Source organism: Antechinus flavipes, chromosome X (assembly GCF_016432865.1).
Source record: "Antechinus flavipes isolate AdamAnt ecotype Samford, QLD, Australia chromosome X, AdamAnt_v2, whole genome shotgun sequence".
Taxonomy (NCBI): Eukaryota; Metazoa; Chordata; class Mammalia; order Dasyuromorphia; family Dasyuridae; genus Antechinus; species Antechinus flavipes.
The window spans coordinates 50,537,401-50,553,164 of record NC_067404.1 but is presented as its reverse complement, the minus strand read 5'-3'; the positions used below and the strand labels follow the sequence as shown (position 1 = coordinate 50,553,164).

The window sequence follows — 15,764 nt, the reverse complement described above, 5'->3', positions numbered from 1 at the left end:
TTTATCATGGATCTTTTCTGTATATAGCTATGCCCTTGGTCTCCCTGATCAAATGTAAGTCATTTGGAGGCGAGCACGTTTTGACTTTTGTCTTTGTATGTATGTGTGTGTATGTTGTGTGGTACACAGCAAATGCTTAATAAGTGCTGGTTGTGCTAATTCACTTTCTGAACTGCCAGCTGTCATCTCCCGTCCTCCACTTGGCAGAAGTCTCATCCATTTCAGTAGCAATCGCCCAACCCAGAGATTTTTTTTGTTTGTTTTTTTGGTGGGGTTTGGCCATTTAGTCGAGGCCCCAGACGGCGCCCCCCTGCCCATCCACGTCCGAATCAAGTCCTGGGTCCGGGCGTCAGAGGACCCTGCCCCTCAGTCTGCCCAAGCTTTCGGGTGGGCGGGGCTGAGTTCTCAGTGCCGCCCACAGAGACTTTAGCCCCGCCCCTGGCCCCCGTGGAAACTTGCCTTCCCCATCCCCCTTTCCCCAGGTGAGGCGAGTTGGTTAAGGTACGAACTTGCTGAGTAGAAAAGTGTGAAAATATTTAAAGCCGTGCCTACATCCTGTTGATCGGGTACTTTAAAAAACCTCAGCTCAGAGGCGCTGACTCGCAGGGCGGCGGCGGCGGCATCAGTAGCGGCAGCAGGAGCTCACCCCTTCGGCCCTCAGGAGCACCTCGTGCAGGCCCTCGGCGGTCTCCGCTCGTAGCCTCTTGCCATGGACTCGGTGACCGTCTACCACGGGAAGATCAGCCGCGAGACCGGGGAGAGGCTGCTGCTTGCCACGGGCCTGGACGGCAGCTACTTGCTGCGGGACAGCGAGACCGTACCTGGAGTCTACTGCCTCTGCGTACTGTGAGTAGTGGAGGCTCGGGCCGGCCCGGGCGGACAGCGCCCAGAGCCCGAGGCCGGAGGAGCTGGCCAGCACGCCCCCAGACACTCAGCGGGGCATCGAGGCGGGCGGGAAGGGGAGAGGGGTGTGCAGTGAGGGAGGGGGGCCGTCGACAAAGAGCTCTGTTGCCACTCGAAGCCTGGGAGGCTCCGGATTCTCCGGCCTCTGCCTCCTACGCTCAGCCCCTGCAGGTTGTACTAGGCTCCCTCGTAGGAAGGTCCCGGTCCGCCGGGACCCACTGGCCAAGGTGAGCCACCGGCCTCCCGAGGTAGAGAGGAGCAGGACCTGGCACTCTCCCCCTCCTCCCCTTCTGCCTTCCGTTTTTGAAGTGAAACGTAGCTAGAAGAGCCCGAGCAGAGCCTTGAGGCTCCGGCGTGGGGTGGTCTGGTCCTGCGTGGGGAAACTTCCCGGAGGACAACCCTTGCTCCTCGGGGAGTGAACGCATCCCGGGCACCGACTGCCCCTCTCCTCCCTTCTCGCTTTTGCGTAGTAGTAGGTCAGAGATTTCGAGCTAGGTGAGAATAACACTAATTTTTTTTAACTAATATTTGAGCTATCTTTGTACTGTCATGCAGTTACTTCTATATCACTGATTGCACTAACTGGCAAAAGTACTAAGTGAAACTCGGAGAGAGGTCAGGAGACCCGTTTAAGGTCACCCAGATGGGGAGGACGTGGATTGGAACCTAGGTGTTCCCTCAGTGCTACCGATTTTGCCCTTGTCCTACAAATATCCCACAGCTGTTAACCTGAGCAAGGGAAGATCCAAACTTGTTCTCTCGGGTTGGACAGTGGTTTATTTTACACTGTGGAATCTCTCCATCCTCTACGGATTGGGGGGAGGGGGGAAAAGACTTCTCCCTTGGGGAAAATTGAATTATTTGTACTAATACTTAATTTTATATTCGATTTATTCCCAAACTACATTGAGAGCAGGGAGAGGGATGAGTCTCATCCACCACCTTTTTTTAATTCCAGAAATTTTGCCCTCTTAAAAAAAAAATCTTTGTGTAATGCTATATCTTGGATAGCCCCGACCCAGAAAGTGCTGTTTAGGAGAAGATTTAATACCTAACAATAATACAGGTAATTGATATAGAGATTTACATAACGTTGTTATGGGGATCAAATAAGATAAGTTGGTAGCTGATAATTTGTTTTGTTGGAACTCTGGAAGATGTTTTTTCTGGCTAGCAGTATGCTTGGTATACAAATCTTAAGTGCAACTGCATTGTGACTTGACAGATCTTAAGGCAGTGACAATTACATACAATACATATAATGTATTGGGAAATTCCAACTAATTACACAGGAATTTTCAAGTTGAACAATGTTTTACATCATTTAGGGATAACTTTAGTTATGCCAGATTTTTGGAGGAAAAATAGAGCAAGAGAGAGAAGTATCTTGAATATAAGTAAGAGATGGAAAGAAGGAATTATTAGGCTGGATTTGGGTAATTGTGTAGGTTGTGGCCTTATAAAGCAAAATTAAATGATGATAACGGGGAGGATGCTTCTACGTTCTCATTCAGAAATGGAGTCGAGATGGCAAAACTCTAGGAAAATAGACAATGTTACAAAAATAAAACGATGTTAATAATTCTATTTCTTTTTTCTGACTCTGGAGATGTCCTTATCCATACTGCTCTGTAATTGTATTCTCTTCAGCTTCTATGCTGAAGTTTTAATTGATCAAGTTTTAGTTAGTAGTGCATTTACAGGCTAAGGAAATGCAAAAGTAACTTTTATTGCTAAATTGAAATTCCTAAAACATCTCCCAGAATGGGACTTACATTAAACAAAGTGGGCTAAATCATCCCCCCTGAAACATAGGATCACAGATTTTTAGAACTGGAAGGGACTTTATTCAATGACCCTCATTTTAAAGTTATAGAAACTGGGGCCCACAGATCAAGTGACGAGACGTGGTCATACAAGGAGGAGAGCTGGGATAGTTGCTCACAAAAAATCTTAATACAGTACAGCTTTATAATGAATTTGTCTCTAAAGTACTTTTCTAGGTTCATACAATGCTACTCTGTCACGTACTCTACTGTCCAGCCAAATTGACCTTTTGACCATACAAGTCTCTGGAACTCATGCCTGGGGTACACGTTTTCTTTCCTTACCTCTTGGAATCCCTTGCTTTCCTTCAAAACTCGCTTTCAAGCAACACCTTCTGTTGCAAGGGTTTGAGAAATTGGAGAACACTGCTAGAGATGATGGGGCCTTAACCTATGACATAAAAAGGTAATCTGAGTTGGGTGGAGAGAGTGGGGATGGCAACATGTGGTGAGCCAGCCAGTGAAATTCTCATCTTTTACCCTTGCACCTGTTGCTGTGCCTGGTTCTGAGCTCTGTGGTCCAATGTCAAGATGTCTGGATTAGTGATTGAGTAGCCGTGGCTTTTGTCCTTAACTTTCAGTGATTATTACTCTAATTCTAAAGTAGTAATAGATAAAACTCTACTCCTGGAGTTAGGAAGATCTGAGTTTAAAATTAATTTCAGACATTTACTAACTGTGTGACTCTGGTCAAATCATTTAACCTCTGCCTCAGTTTCCTCAACTGTAAAATGAGGATAATAATAGCACCTACCTTGAATTGATATCAAACTATTTCTAAAGTGTTGAAAATAGTACCTTACCTAACTGGTACTTAATAAATAAGTATTCCCTAAGAGTTAAGTCTCCTTAGGCTAAAGTGTTTTCATCTGTGAAATGAAGGTATCTGCTCTATCTTATACCAGCATTGCAGGAAGTAATCACCAGCAATTAAATTCAAGCAGAATTTATCAAGCGTCACTTAAGTGCAAGACATTGTGCAAAAGAAATAAATCATAGTTATCTAGAAAGGCCATTTCCTTGTTGGTAGAGCTAGATTCTCATGTTTTCTAGATAGGTGCCTTTTAGCATAGTATATGGAAAGCTGTTCCTGTAGTCGGAAAGACCTAGTTACAGAAGTGTCACCTCTGACATACTAGCTGTGATTTTGGCAATCCTCCAAGGTGCTGATCTGCCTTGTTTATTTGCTAGGGAGTTTCTATATCGGTGAAAACATAGCTCCAGTCCCTATTCTTATCCATAATATAGCTAGATTTATAATAGCACTCTTAAGTTTTTGAAAACCTTTTACATATATTATGGGGGGGAAAATATCCTAGCGCTGACCCTGTCCTAAAGGATAAGAGTTAATAAATTGATGTCTGTAGGGTGTTGGGAGAGATGGAGACATAGGTAAATAACACATTCTGTATAGTACTTGGTAGAAGTCAAACAATGGCATCAGATTGATGGAAAAGGGAGGGATTGTTTTTGGTTTTGGTTTTGGTTTTAAGCTGGGGAAATTGGGGAAAGCATCTGGGAGGAGTTGGCACCTGAGCTGGATTTTAGAAAAAAAAATTTTTGAATTGACAGTTGGGATGATAGTCTAAGGAGGTATAGTTGGAACATCTAGTAATCCAGTTTCTAATGAGTGCAGAGTACTTGAAGAAAAGCACCCTGAAATAAGGCTGGAAAGGAGGGGCCAAGCTGATAGTGGAGGCCACTGGCTTTTTTAGCCTCTTGTCTAGGCAGAAGGGAGGCACTGAAGGTTTTTGAACCGCAAAGTGCCGGTATTACTTGGGCAATGGTGTGAAGTTTGGATTGCAGATTTGAGAGATTGCCAACAGGAAGAGTAGTTAGGCTGTTATAGTCTGACAGGGGGTATTGCCTTGACGTGAAGTAATGGCAGTAGGGCTTGGGAGGAGGGATCAAATAAGAAAAAGGGAGAAACTGCAAAAGAAATTTCAGTTCACCTTTAAATGGTGTTGTAAGATTTGTGTTTTTACAATTTTTTTTCTACTTTGTTTTTATATTAGTCATTTCTGGAAACGCTGTTCTCTTTCCTCATGTCATCATAATTGAATCGTCCTTTGTAACAAAGCAAAACAGCTGGGTAGAGACTTTCAATACTGTGTAAGTTGCCTTCTCACTCTCTGCTGAGAGAGAGAGAGAGAGAGAGAGAGAGATATTAGAAAGGGAGAGAATTCATTGAAATAAGTTATTTGATCATCACAGCATCCCTTTCAGGTAGATACTATTATTATTTGTTTTATGGATGAAGAAACTGAGACTTGGATTAAGTGATTTTTTTTTTCCTAGCATAACTTTTGAAAGCCTTTCAACATTGGGTTAATAGTCAAAGAGCTATTAATTTTACTCTCATATTTTGATTTGGATGTGTTTTAGAGACTTCTGATCTTGGAGGCACCATCTGAGTGGAAACTACATGGTTAGATCTGCTGGATTCCAGTAGCTTCCAGGTGGCGCCAACTAATTGTTACACCAAAGTTTTGTAAATTTAGTCATATTATAAATGCAGTAAATGATTATTTCTTTACTTGTAAAGTGAAAAATTCCCTCTTTAACTTTTTGCCTAAATATTAATTTTCACCTATCTTAGATAATTTTTATACCATATCATGTATCTGTGATTTTGAAAGTGTAGGAGTGCCTTCCAGCAAAGCAGATTGTAAATCATCTATAATTTAATAGATAATCTAAGAAAGTTGTCTGAGATCCAGAGCCATTTCCCCAATTGATAAGCATCCCTTTGATTACAAATTCTTTGTCACCATGAAAAGAGCTGCTATAAAAACTTCTGTAGGAGTAGCTCCTTTTCCTTTGCTCTTTTTGAGTTACAGATCTGGTAGTGGTATTCCTGGATCTTGTAAAAGGCAGGCACCATTTTATAGCAGTAGAAAGCATAGGAATAAATGGAGCGTTCCTTAAAATGGTAAGTAGTATCTATCTAAAACCAAGAGCTAGTTGGGTGTAGTTCCAAACTACTTGCCAGAATGGTTAGCTCGGTTCACACCTCCACCAAAAAAGTACATTGGCGTCCCAGTTTTTCCACTTCCTCTCTAAAATTTGTTATTTTCCTTTTTCGTCATATTAGGCAATCTGATAAGTGTGAGGTGATACTTCAGAGTTGTTTTAATTTGCATTTTTTCTATCCAAAAGTAATTGAGACCACTTTTTTCATGCCTACAGCTTTGATTGCTTCTTATGAAAACTGCATGTTCATATCCTTCAACCATTTATCAACTGGGATGACTCATTCTTATAAAATTGACTCAGTTTTTCATTTATTTGAAAAATAAGGCCTTTATCATAGAAATTTGCCGCATTAAAAAAAAAAAACCCTTCCCCCTTTTGCTTTCTTTCTAATCTTGACTGCATTGATTTTGTGTATGCAAAACCTTTTGAATTTGATGAGATCAAAATTATGTCTCTATATCCCATAAGCCTGTCTCTTTTTTTAGTCATAAATCTTCTCCTGGATATGAGAGGTAAAATTTTCCTCGTTCCCCTAATTTACTTACCTTACCCTTTGTCTCAATCATGCAACCCATTTTGACATTATCTTGGTATATGATATAAGATGGTTGTCTGTGTTGAGTTTCTGCCAGACTGCTTTCTGGTTATTCCAGTAATTTTTATAAAATAATGATTTCTTGTCCCCACATCTTGAAATTTTGTCTTGGTCAAATGCTAGATGACTAGGCCATTTGCTACAATGTATTGCACACCTAATCTATTCCATAATTTTTCTTAGCAAGAATTTACTGCTTTCTAATAGTTTGAGACCTGGTTCTGCTTAAACCACCTTTTTACATTTCCCCCATTGATTCCCATGATATTCTTGATCTTTGCTTCTTCCAGATAAATTGTTATAATTGCCTTCTAGGTTCTATAAGATGTTTTGATGATTTGTTGGGTATAGCACTGAATAAGTAAATTAACTTGGGTTGATTTCCCACTTCAATTATATTGGCTCAGTCTACCCATAAGCAGTTAATATTTCTCAGTGGTTTAGATTTTACTTTGAAAAGTTTTCTGTAATGATTATATAGTTATATTTATCTTGGCAGGTAGACTTTCAAAGTTTTTTTTTTTTTTTTGTTTTGTCTGCATTTATTTTAAATGGAATTTGTCTCTACTGCTATACTTGATTGTAATATATAGAAATACTATTTGTGTGATATATCCTACAACTTTGTTCAAGTTGATTGTTTCACCTACTTTCTCAGTTGATTCTATAGGATTCTTTATTATATCATTGCTAAGAGTGATGATTTTGTTTCCTTGCTGCCTATTTCTATTCCTTCCAATCTTTCTTGTCTTATTGTTTTATAGGTAACATTTCTTTTACATCACTTAATAAAAGTTGTGCAATGGAACATTCTTGCTTTACTCTTGAATCCTATTAGAAAGACTTCTAGCTTATTGCCGTTACAGATAATACTTATTCTTGGTTTTAGATAGGTACTACTTTGCACTTTAGGGAAAGCTTTATTTATTCCTGTTATTTTAGTAGGGATGAATATTATATTTTGTCAGAAGCTTTTTTTCTGTATCTATTGGTTGTTGTTGTTTTAATTGGATATGGTCAGTTATGTTTATAGTTTTCCTGATTTCCTGGTATAAATCTGGTTATGATATGATCTTTGTGATATTTCTGTAATAGCCTTGCTAGTGTTTTATTTAAAATATTTGCATCAATATTCAGTGGGAAAATTGGTTTACAGTATTCCTTATGTTTTTGTTCTTGTTTAAATATCAAAATAATATTTGTGCCATAAATAGGAATTTAATAAAGCTTCTTCTCTGCCCATTTCCCCAAATAATTTATATAGTATTGAAATTATTCATTCTTTTAACATTTGGTAGAATTCTCTTGTGAATCCATTTGATCCTGGGGATTTTTTCTTAGAAGTTCATTTGTGACTTGTTCTGTTTCTTTTTTCAAGAAACTATTATTTATAAATATACAAATTTCCCAGATTAACAGAAAAGGGAGAAAAAATTTAACATTCATCCATTTCACTTAGTTTGTCAGACTTACATGATTGGGTAAAATGTCTACTAATAATTGTTTTTTAATTTTATCTTCGTTGGTGGTGAATTCACTCTTTTAATTTTTGATACTATTAATTTGTCTTTTTAATCAAACTTTTGGTAACATTTACCAATAGTAGATTTGATTGCTTTTTCTCCTGGAAAATCAGCTCCATGTTTTACTTATTAGTTCAATGATTTTTCTATTTTATTAACCTTTCCTTTGAGTTTTCAGGATTTCCAATTTAGTGTTTAATTGAGGATTTTGAATTTGTTCTTACTTTTAATGCTAGTTGAATTTCTAGTTGGTTGATTTGCTTTCTCTATTTTAGTGATGTAAACATTTAGTTATAAATTTTTCAAGTAATGTTTTGTCTGCACCCCATAAATTTTGGTATGTTGTCTCATTTGTTGTCATTCTTTTTTAATGAAATTATTTCTTTGATTTGTTTCTATAATTTGAACTATTATTTCTTTAGCATGAGATGATTGAATTTACAAATTTCTTAATCTGTTTCCAAAGCCCTGTATTGAATGATTTTTATTGCATTATGGTCAGAAAGTTGCATTTGATATTTCTGCTTTTTCTGAATTTGGTCGTGAAATTTTCATGCCCTAATACAGGTTTAATTTTAATGAAGCTGCTATGTACCATAGAGGAAAAAGGGATACTCTTTTCTATTTCAGTTGAGTTTTCCCAGCATTTTATAATATCTAATTTGTCTAAAACTATTCATCTCTTTAACTTTTTTTCTTTTACAGTTAGGTTTTTCTAGTTCTGAGTGGGGAAAGTTGAGGTACCCATTAGTATGATGATTTTACTATGTATTTCTTCTTATACCTTATTCAACTGTTCTCTTCCCTCTCTCTGTTCTGTCATTTCTCCAAAGTATTTTGCTCCTGACCACTACTTTCCTTATTCTTCCCTCCCTTGTATTGGCCTTCCCTCCCTTTATTTTTTTCATTTCCCTCCTACTGCCCTATAGGGTAAGAAATTTCTACAACTGATTGTGTTATTCCCATTTTGAGTCAATTGCAATGAGATAGGGTTTAAATGTTAACTCGCCCTCCCCATAGCCCATAGTCTCTGCCATTGTAAAATTTGTTCCTTTCATACCTCTTATGTGAGCTAATTTTCCCCATTTCCTCTTCTTTCCCCCTTTTCTCAGTGCATCTCCTTTTTGTTCCACATACATACATACATACATACATACAAATACATACATACATATTCTATATCAAATAATTTTATATATATATATAAAATTATTTGTTCCCCTTAATTATATATATATAATAAATGTGTGTTGTGTCCTAACTACCTTAATAAATGATAGTTCTTGTATTTCAAAATTAGAATTTGATTCGGCTCTGGTTCAATAATGGGGTGAGTCCTTTTCACTTTTTTATGATCTCTTTGGGCTATGGACTTAGTAGAGATACTGCTGGATCAAAGGGTATGCACAATTTGATAGCCCTGTGGGCTTAGTTCCAAACCATTCTCCAGAATGGTTGGATCAGTTTAGAACTCCAGCAATGTATCAGTGTCCCAGTTTTCCCCACATACCCTCTAACATTTATCATCTTTTTCTTTCCTATCATCTGTGTTAATCTGAGAAGTTTGACATATGGTATTTCAGTGTTATCTTAATTAACATTTTGCTATTCAATAGTTATTTAGAGCATTTTTCATATGATGAGAAATGGCTTTAATTTCTTCCGAAAAAACTATTTGTTCATATTCTTTGATCATTTTTCAATTGGAAAATGTGTTGAAAGTACCAGGTCTTACTTGTATCCTGAGGAACCTGTATGTGGGTGAAGAAGCAATAGTTAGGACCAAACATGGAACAACTTTATTTGGTTTAAGAGTAGGAGAGGAATATGATAAGGCTGTATGTTGTCACCTTGTTCATAGTGACTTATCATCAAAGTATATAATGCAAAATGTTGAGTGGACAAGTTAAAAGCTAGAATTGAGGTCCAGAAGTAAGGTTGCTGAGAAAAATATGAACTCTCTCGGATGTGTAGATCATCCTATTCTGGTGACAAAGTGAAGAAGGATTAAGAAGCTTCTTAAGGAGAGAGTAAATCTGGCTTGAAGCTTATTATTTAAAAAAAAATAAGGTCATGGCAAGTGGTCTCATTATTTCCTAGCGAATAGGAGGAGTAGAAATGGAAGGTTGTATATTCTTGGGCTCAAAGGTTTGTTATAAGTGGCGATTGTAGCCAAGGAATTGGAAGATGCTTGTTCTTTGGAAGAAAAGCTATGGCAAATCTGGAGCTCATGCTAAAAATGGAGATATTGCCTTGTATAAGAGTTATAGGTTTCTCTATAACTCTGCAAAACTTTGCAGATTGAAGTATATGTAGATTTTTGAGAACAGCTTACTCATTTCTTATAGTACAGTAGTATTCTGTCATGATGACATGCCACAATTCTTTCAGCCAAGAGAAGACTTGCTGTTAGCCAGATAGAGGCTTAAATATGAGGTGTAGTATCTCAGAATTGTTTAAACTTGCTTTTTTCCAATCAGTAATGAGTAGGTGATCCTTGATTGTAATCCTCATTCCCTTTTTTTTTTTTTTTTTTTTTGGAACCTCATGTTCTAAGCCCTCAGATCCTCTGGTTGTAGAACCTGCTAAATCTTGTGATATATCCTAACTTTACCCTCCTCCCCTAATACTTGACTTTTTTCTGAATGCTTGTAATATTTTCTCCTTGACCTGGGAGTTTTCATCTTGTGTCTTCTTTCAGGAGGTGATTGATAGATTCTTTCAATGTGGATTTTATCTTCTGGTTTTAGAATATCAGCATGGTTTTTCTTGATAATTTCTTGAAAGTTGTCTGGTTTCTTTTTTGATCAAGATTTTCAGGTAGGCATTCCAGTTTTAAAATTCTCTCTCCTGGATCTGTTTTCCAGGTCTGTCGTTTTTCCAATGATATATTATATATTGTGTTCTATTTTTAATCCTTTGGTTTTGCTTTGTTGATTTCTGAGTAGCTTTCAGTTGCTCAATTCTGATTTTTGGGATATTATTTTCCTCATTGAACTTTTGTACGTTCTTTCCCATTTGACCCATTTTGCTTTTTAAAGCATTCTTCTCCTCATTGGCTTTTTGTTCTTCCCTTTGCGTCCCTCTCATTTAGCTTCCCAGGTTTCCTACTTGTCTTATTTGATTTTCACAATCCCTTTTGAGTTCTTCCATGTCCCAAGACCAATTTTTATTTTATTGGCTGCTTTGGATATAGGAACTTTGACTATCTTCTTCTGAATGTGTGTTTTGAACTTTGTCACAGTAAATTTATATGGTCAATCTTTTTTTGTTTTATCAGTTTCCCAGGCTATTACTCGGCTTTTAACTTGTTAAAGTAGGGCTTGGTTTCCAGGTTGGAGAGTTCAATGTCCCTACCTTCAGGGGTTTAGTAAGCTGTTTTCAAAGATCCTTCTAGGCACCTGTATTTTTTCACTTCTTTCAAGGTGGTGTGATACAAGGAGAAATGTATACTACTCTCCTGACCAGTTTTCTGACCCTAGTGACTACAAGCACTCTTATCTGCCCTAGAACTGTGAGGAGGAGGGTCCCCTTCTCCATTTTGGCTATAAGTTCTAGTGTATTAGTGTTCTTCCTGATCTTGGCTCTGTGAACCAGAACTGTTTCAGATCTTCGTATGGGTAAAGTAACAGTTCTGCCTTGGTGCTAGTAAAGAGATCCTTGTGATTTCCTTACTATCTCTGGGTTGAAGCCTCTAGAAGCTGCTGCCACCACTACCACTACTGTTGCTGATTTCGTGCCTTGTGATACCTACTCTTGCTTTGATGGGTCTGGTGTGGCTTGTGCTGGGTTGAGCTACCTTCTCATCTTAGTACAGCAAACCTCTCCTTCCCGCCTTCTAAGTTGTCTTTGTTTGTGGGCTGAGAGGTTTGGAAACTGTTACTGCTGCCACTGATTTGGAGGCTCCCATGCATTTCTCCATCTTTGCTTGGGATGTCTTGGTTTGGACTATGTTGGACTGAGTTCCTTTCTCACCCCAGTGCATGCCTCGTCCTTTCTTTTTGTTAACCTTCCAGGTTGTCTTCAGCTAGAAAATTTTTACTCCATATTTTTGTGGGTTTTGGTGCTATAAATTTGTTTAGAGACATTATCTAAAAGTATTTGGAGGAGTTTAGGGGAGAATTCAGCTGAGTCTGTCTTTACTCTGCTATCTTGATTTTTTACCTCCTTTGATATATAGAATTTTAGAAAAATTAGATATGAAGAAAATCAGGAAAAAACCAAAACTAAAATAAGACATTTAAGTAAATAGACATAATAATAAAACTGTCTAACTGGGAGCTTGTTTTTTTTTTAATTGCTGAGGCAATTAGGATTGAATTGCCCAGGGTAACACAGCTAGGAAACGTTAAATGTCTAAGGCCACATTTGAACTCTGGGTCCTCCTGACTTCAGGGTTGGTGCTCTATCCACTGCGCCACCTAGCTGCCCCTAATTGTTCTTTTCTCCATTAATGGAGAAATCAGTTTTTAAAAAAATGGCAATTATTAGGACCTACTTTGCCTACTTTGTGCCAACAAAAGTGACAGTCTAAATGAAATGGATGAATATTTAAAAAAACATAAATTGCCTAGATTAACAGAACAGGAAAAATATTGAAAGGACCCTTAGGAAAAAAAAATTGAGCAAGCCCCTAAGTAACTTCTCTAAGAAAATAAAAACCCTGGAAAAACTGGAACCTTTCCCAGTAAGATCTGGAGTGAAGCAAGGTTGCCCACTATCACCATTATTATTCAATATTGTATTAGAAACACTAGCCTCTGCAATAAGAGTCGAGAAAGAGATTAAAGGAATTAGAGTAGGCAATGAGGAAACCAAACTTATCACTCTTTGCAGATGATATGATGGTATACCTAGAGAACCCCAGAGAATCTACTAAATAGATATTAGAAATAATTCATAATTTTAGCAAAGTAGCAGGATACAAAATAAATCCCCATAAATCCTCAGCATTTTTATACACCACCAACAAAATCCAACAGCAAGAGATACAAAGAGAAATTCCATTCAAAATAACTGTTGATAGCATAAAATATTTGGGAATCTATCTACCAAAGGAAAGTCGGGAATTATATGAGCAAAATTACAAAAAAACTTTCCACACAAATAAAGTCAGACTTAAATAATTGGATAAATATTAAGTGCTCTTGGATAGGCCAAGCGAATATAATAAAGATGAGAATACTCTCTAAACTAATCTCTTTATTTAGTGCTATACCAATCAGACTTCCAAGAAAATATTTTAATGATCTAGAAAAAATAACAACAAAATTCATATGGTACAATAAAAAGTCGAGAATCTCAAGGGAATTAATGAAAAAAAATCAAATGAAGGTGGCCTAGCTGTACCTGATCTAAAATTATAATTAATTAAATTATATTATAAAGCAGCAGTCACCAAAACCATTTGGTATTGGCTATGAAATAGATTAGTTGATCAGTGGAATTGGTTAGGTTCACAAGACAGAATAGTCAACTATAACAATCTAGTGTTTGACAAACCCAAAGATCCTAACTTTTGGGATAAGAATTCATTATTTGATAAAAACTGCTGGGATAACTGGAAATTAGTATGGCAGAAATTAGGCACGGACCCACACTTAATACTGTATACCAAGATAAGATCAAAATGGGTCCATGATCTAGGCATAAAGAACGAGATTATAAATAAGAGGAACATAGGCTAGTTTCTCTCTGACTTGTGGGGGAGAAAGAAATTTGTGACCAGATATGAACTAGAGACCATTACTGATCACAAAATAGAACATTTTGATTATATCAAATTAAAAAGCCTTTGTACAAACAAAACTAATACAAACAAGATTAGAAGGGAAGCAACAAACTGGGAAAACATCTTCACAGTTAAAGGTTCTGATAAAGGCCTCATTTCCAAAATACATAGAGAATTGACTCTAATTTATAAGAAATCAAGCCATTCTCCAATTGATAAATGGTCAATGATGAAAGTGAAACTATTACCCACTCATATGAAAGTGTTCCAAATCACTATTGATCAGAGAAATGCAAATTAAGACAACTCTGAGGTACCACTACACACCTGTCAGATTGACTAAGATAACAGGAAAAAATGATGAATGTTGGAGGGGATGGGGGAAAACTGGGACACTGATGCATTGTTGGTGGAGTTGTGAACGAATCCAACCATTCTGGAGAGCAATTTGGAACTATGCCCAAAAAGTTATCAAACTCTGCATACCCTTTGATCCAGCAGTGTTTCTACTGGGCTTATACCCCAAAGAGATACTAAAGAAGGGAAAGGGACCTATATGTGCCAAAATGTTTGTGGCAGCCCTGTTTGTAGTGGCTAGAAACTAGAAATTCTATGGATGCCCATCAATTGGAGAATGGCTGGGTAAATATTGGTATATGAACGTTATGGAATATTATTGTTCTGTAAGGAATGACCAGCAGGATGAATACAGAGAGGCTTGGAGAGACTTACATGAACTGATGCTAAGTGAAATGAGTAGAACCAGGAGATCATTATATACCTCATCAACGATACTGTATGAGGATGTATTCTGATGGAAGTGGATTTCTTTGACAAAGAGACCTAACTCAGTTTCAATTGATAAATGATGGACAGAAGCAGCTACACCCAAAGAAAGAACACTGGGAAATGAATGTAAATTATTTGCATTTTTGTTTTTCTTCCCGGGTTATTTTTACCTTTTGAATCCAATTCTCCCTGTGCAACAAGAGAACTGTTCAGTTCTGTAAACATATATTGTATCTAGGATATACTGCAACAAATTTAACATATATAGGACTGCTTGCCATCTAGGGGAGGGGGTGGAGGGAGGGGAAAAATCAGAACAGAAGCGAGTGCAAGGGATAATGTCGTTAAAAAAAAAATTACCCTGGCATGGGTTCTGTCAGTAAAAAGTTATTATAAAATAAAAAAAAGAAAATTAAAAACCCTGAACTAGATGGATTTATAAGTGAATTCTACCAGACTTTACAGAACAGTTAGTTCTAATATCTAAAGTGTTTGAAAAAATTAGTATTTAAAAAAAGGCCTATTCAATTGTTCTTGTGACACAAATATGGTCTTGATAGGTAAAAGAGAGAGAACTATAAGCCAATTTCCTTAAAGAATGTTGATGTATCTGGAGAGCAATTTGGAATTATGCTCAAAAAGTTATCAAGCTGTGTATACCCTTTGATCCAGCAGTGTTTCTACTGGGCTTATACCCCAAAGAGATACTAAAGAAGGGAAAGGGACCTGTATGTGCCAAAATGTTTGTGGCAGCCCTGTTTGTAGTGGCTAGAAACTGGAAATTGAATGGATGCCCATCAATTGGAGAATAGTTGAGTAAATGGTGGTATATGAATGTTATGGAATATTATTGTTCTGTAAGGAATGACCAGCAGGATGAATACAGAGAGGACTGGCGAGACTTACATGAACTGATGCTAAGTGAAACGAGCAGAACCAGGAGATCATTATATACCAACGATACTGTTGAGGATATATTCTGATGGAAGTGGATCTCTTTAATAAAGAGAGTTAATTCTGATCAAAGATGGACAGAAGCAGATACATCCAAAGAAAGAACACTGGGAAATGAATATAAGCTGCTTGCATTTTTGTTTTTCTTCCCGGGTTATTTATACCTTCTGAATTCAATTCTCCCTGTGCAACAAGAAAACTGTTCGGTTCTGCACACATATATTGTATCTAGGATATACTGTAACCTATTCAACATGTAAAGGACTGCTTGCCATCTAGGGGAGGGGGTGGAGGGAGGGAGGGGGAAAAATCGGAACAGAAGTGAATGCAAGGGATAATGTTGTAAAAAATTACCCTGGCATGGGTTCTATCAATAAAAAGTTATTTAAAAAAACTCTAGCCAATCTTAAAAAAAAAAAAAAGAATGTTGATGTAAAAGTTAAATACTACCAGAGATATTACAGCTC

At 37.4% G+C, this 15,764-nt stretch overlaps 1 protein-coding gene across 2 annotated transcripts in view; it reads left to right on the top strand.

The window, feature by feature from the left end:
- Window positions 1-534: 534 nt before the first annotated feature.
- The window catches only part of SH2D1A (SH2 domain containing 1A), a 32,854-nt gene continuing 17,624 nt past the window's right edge, over window positions 535-15,764 (top strand). The window contains exon 1 of one of the 2 annotated variants that reach the window (XM_051969259.1): window positions 535-846. In XM_051969259.1, the coding sequence (XP_051825219.1) occupies window positions 710-846 (137 nt within the window). In that variant the 5' untranslated portion in view covers window positions 535-709. The remainder of the gene's footprint in view (window positions 847-15,764) is intronic. The other variant, XM_051969258.1, reaches the window with a different exon arrangement.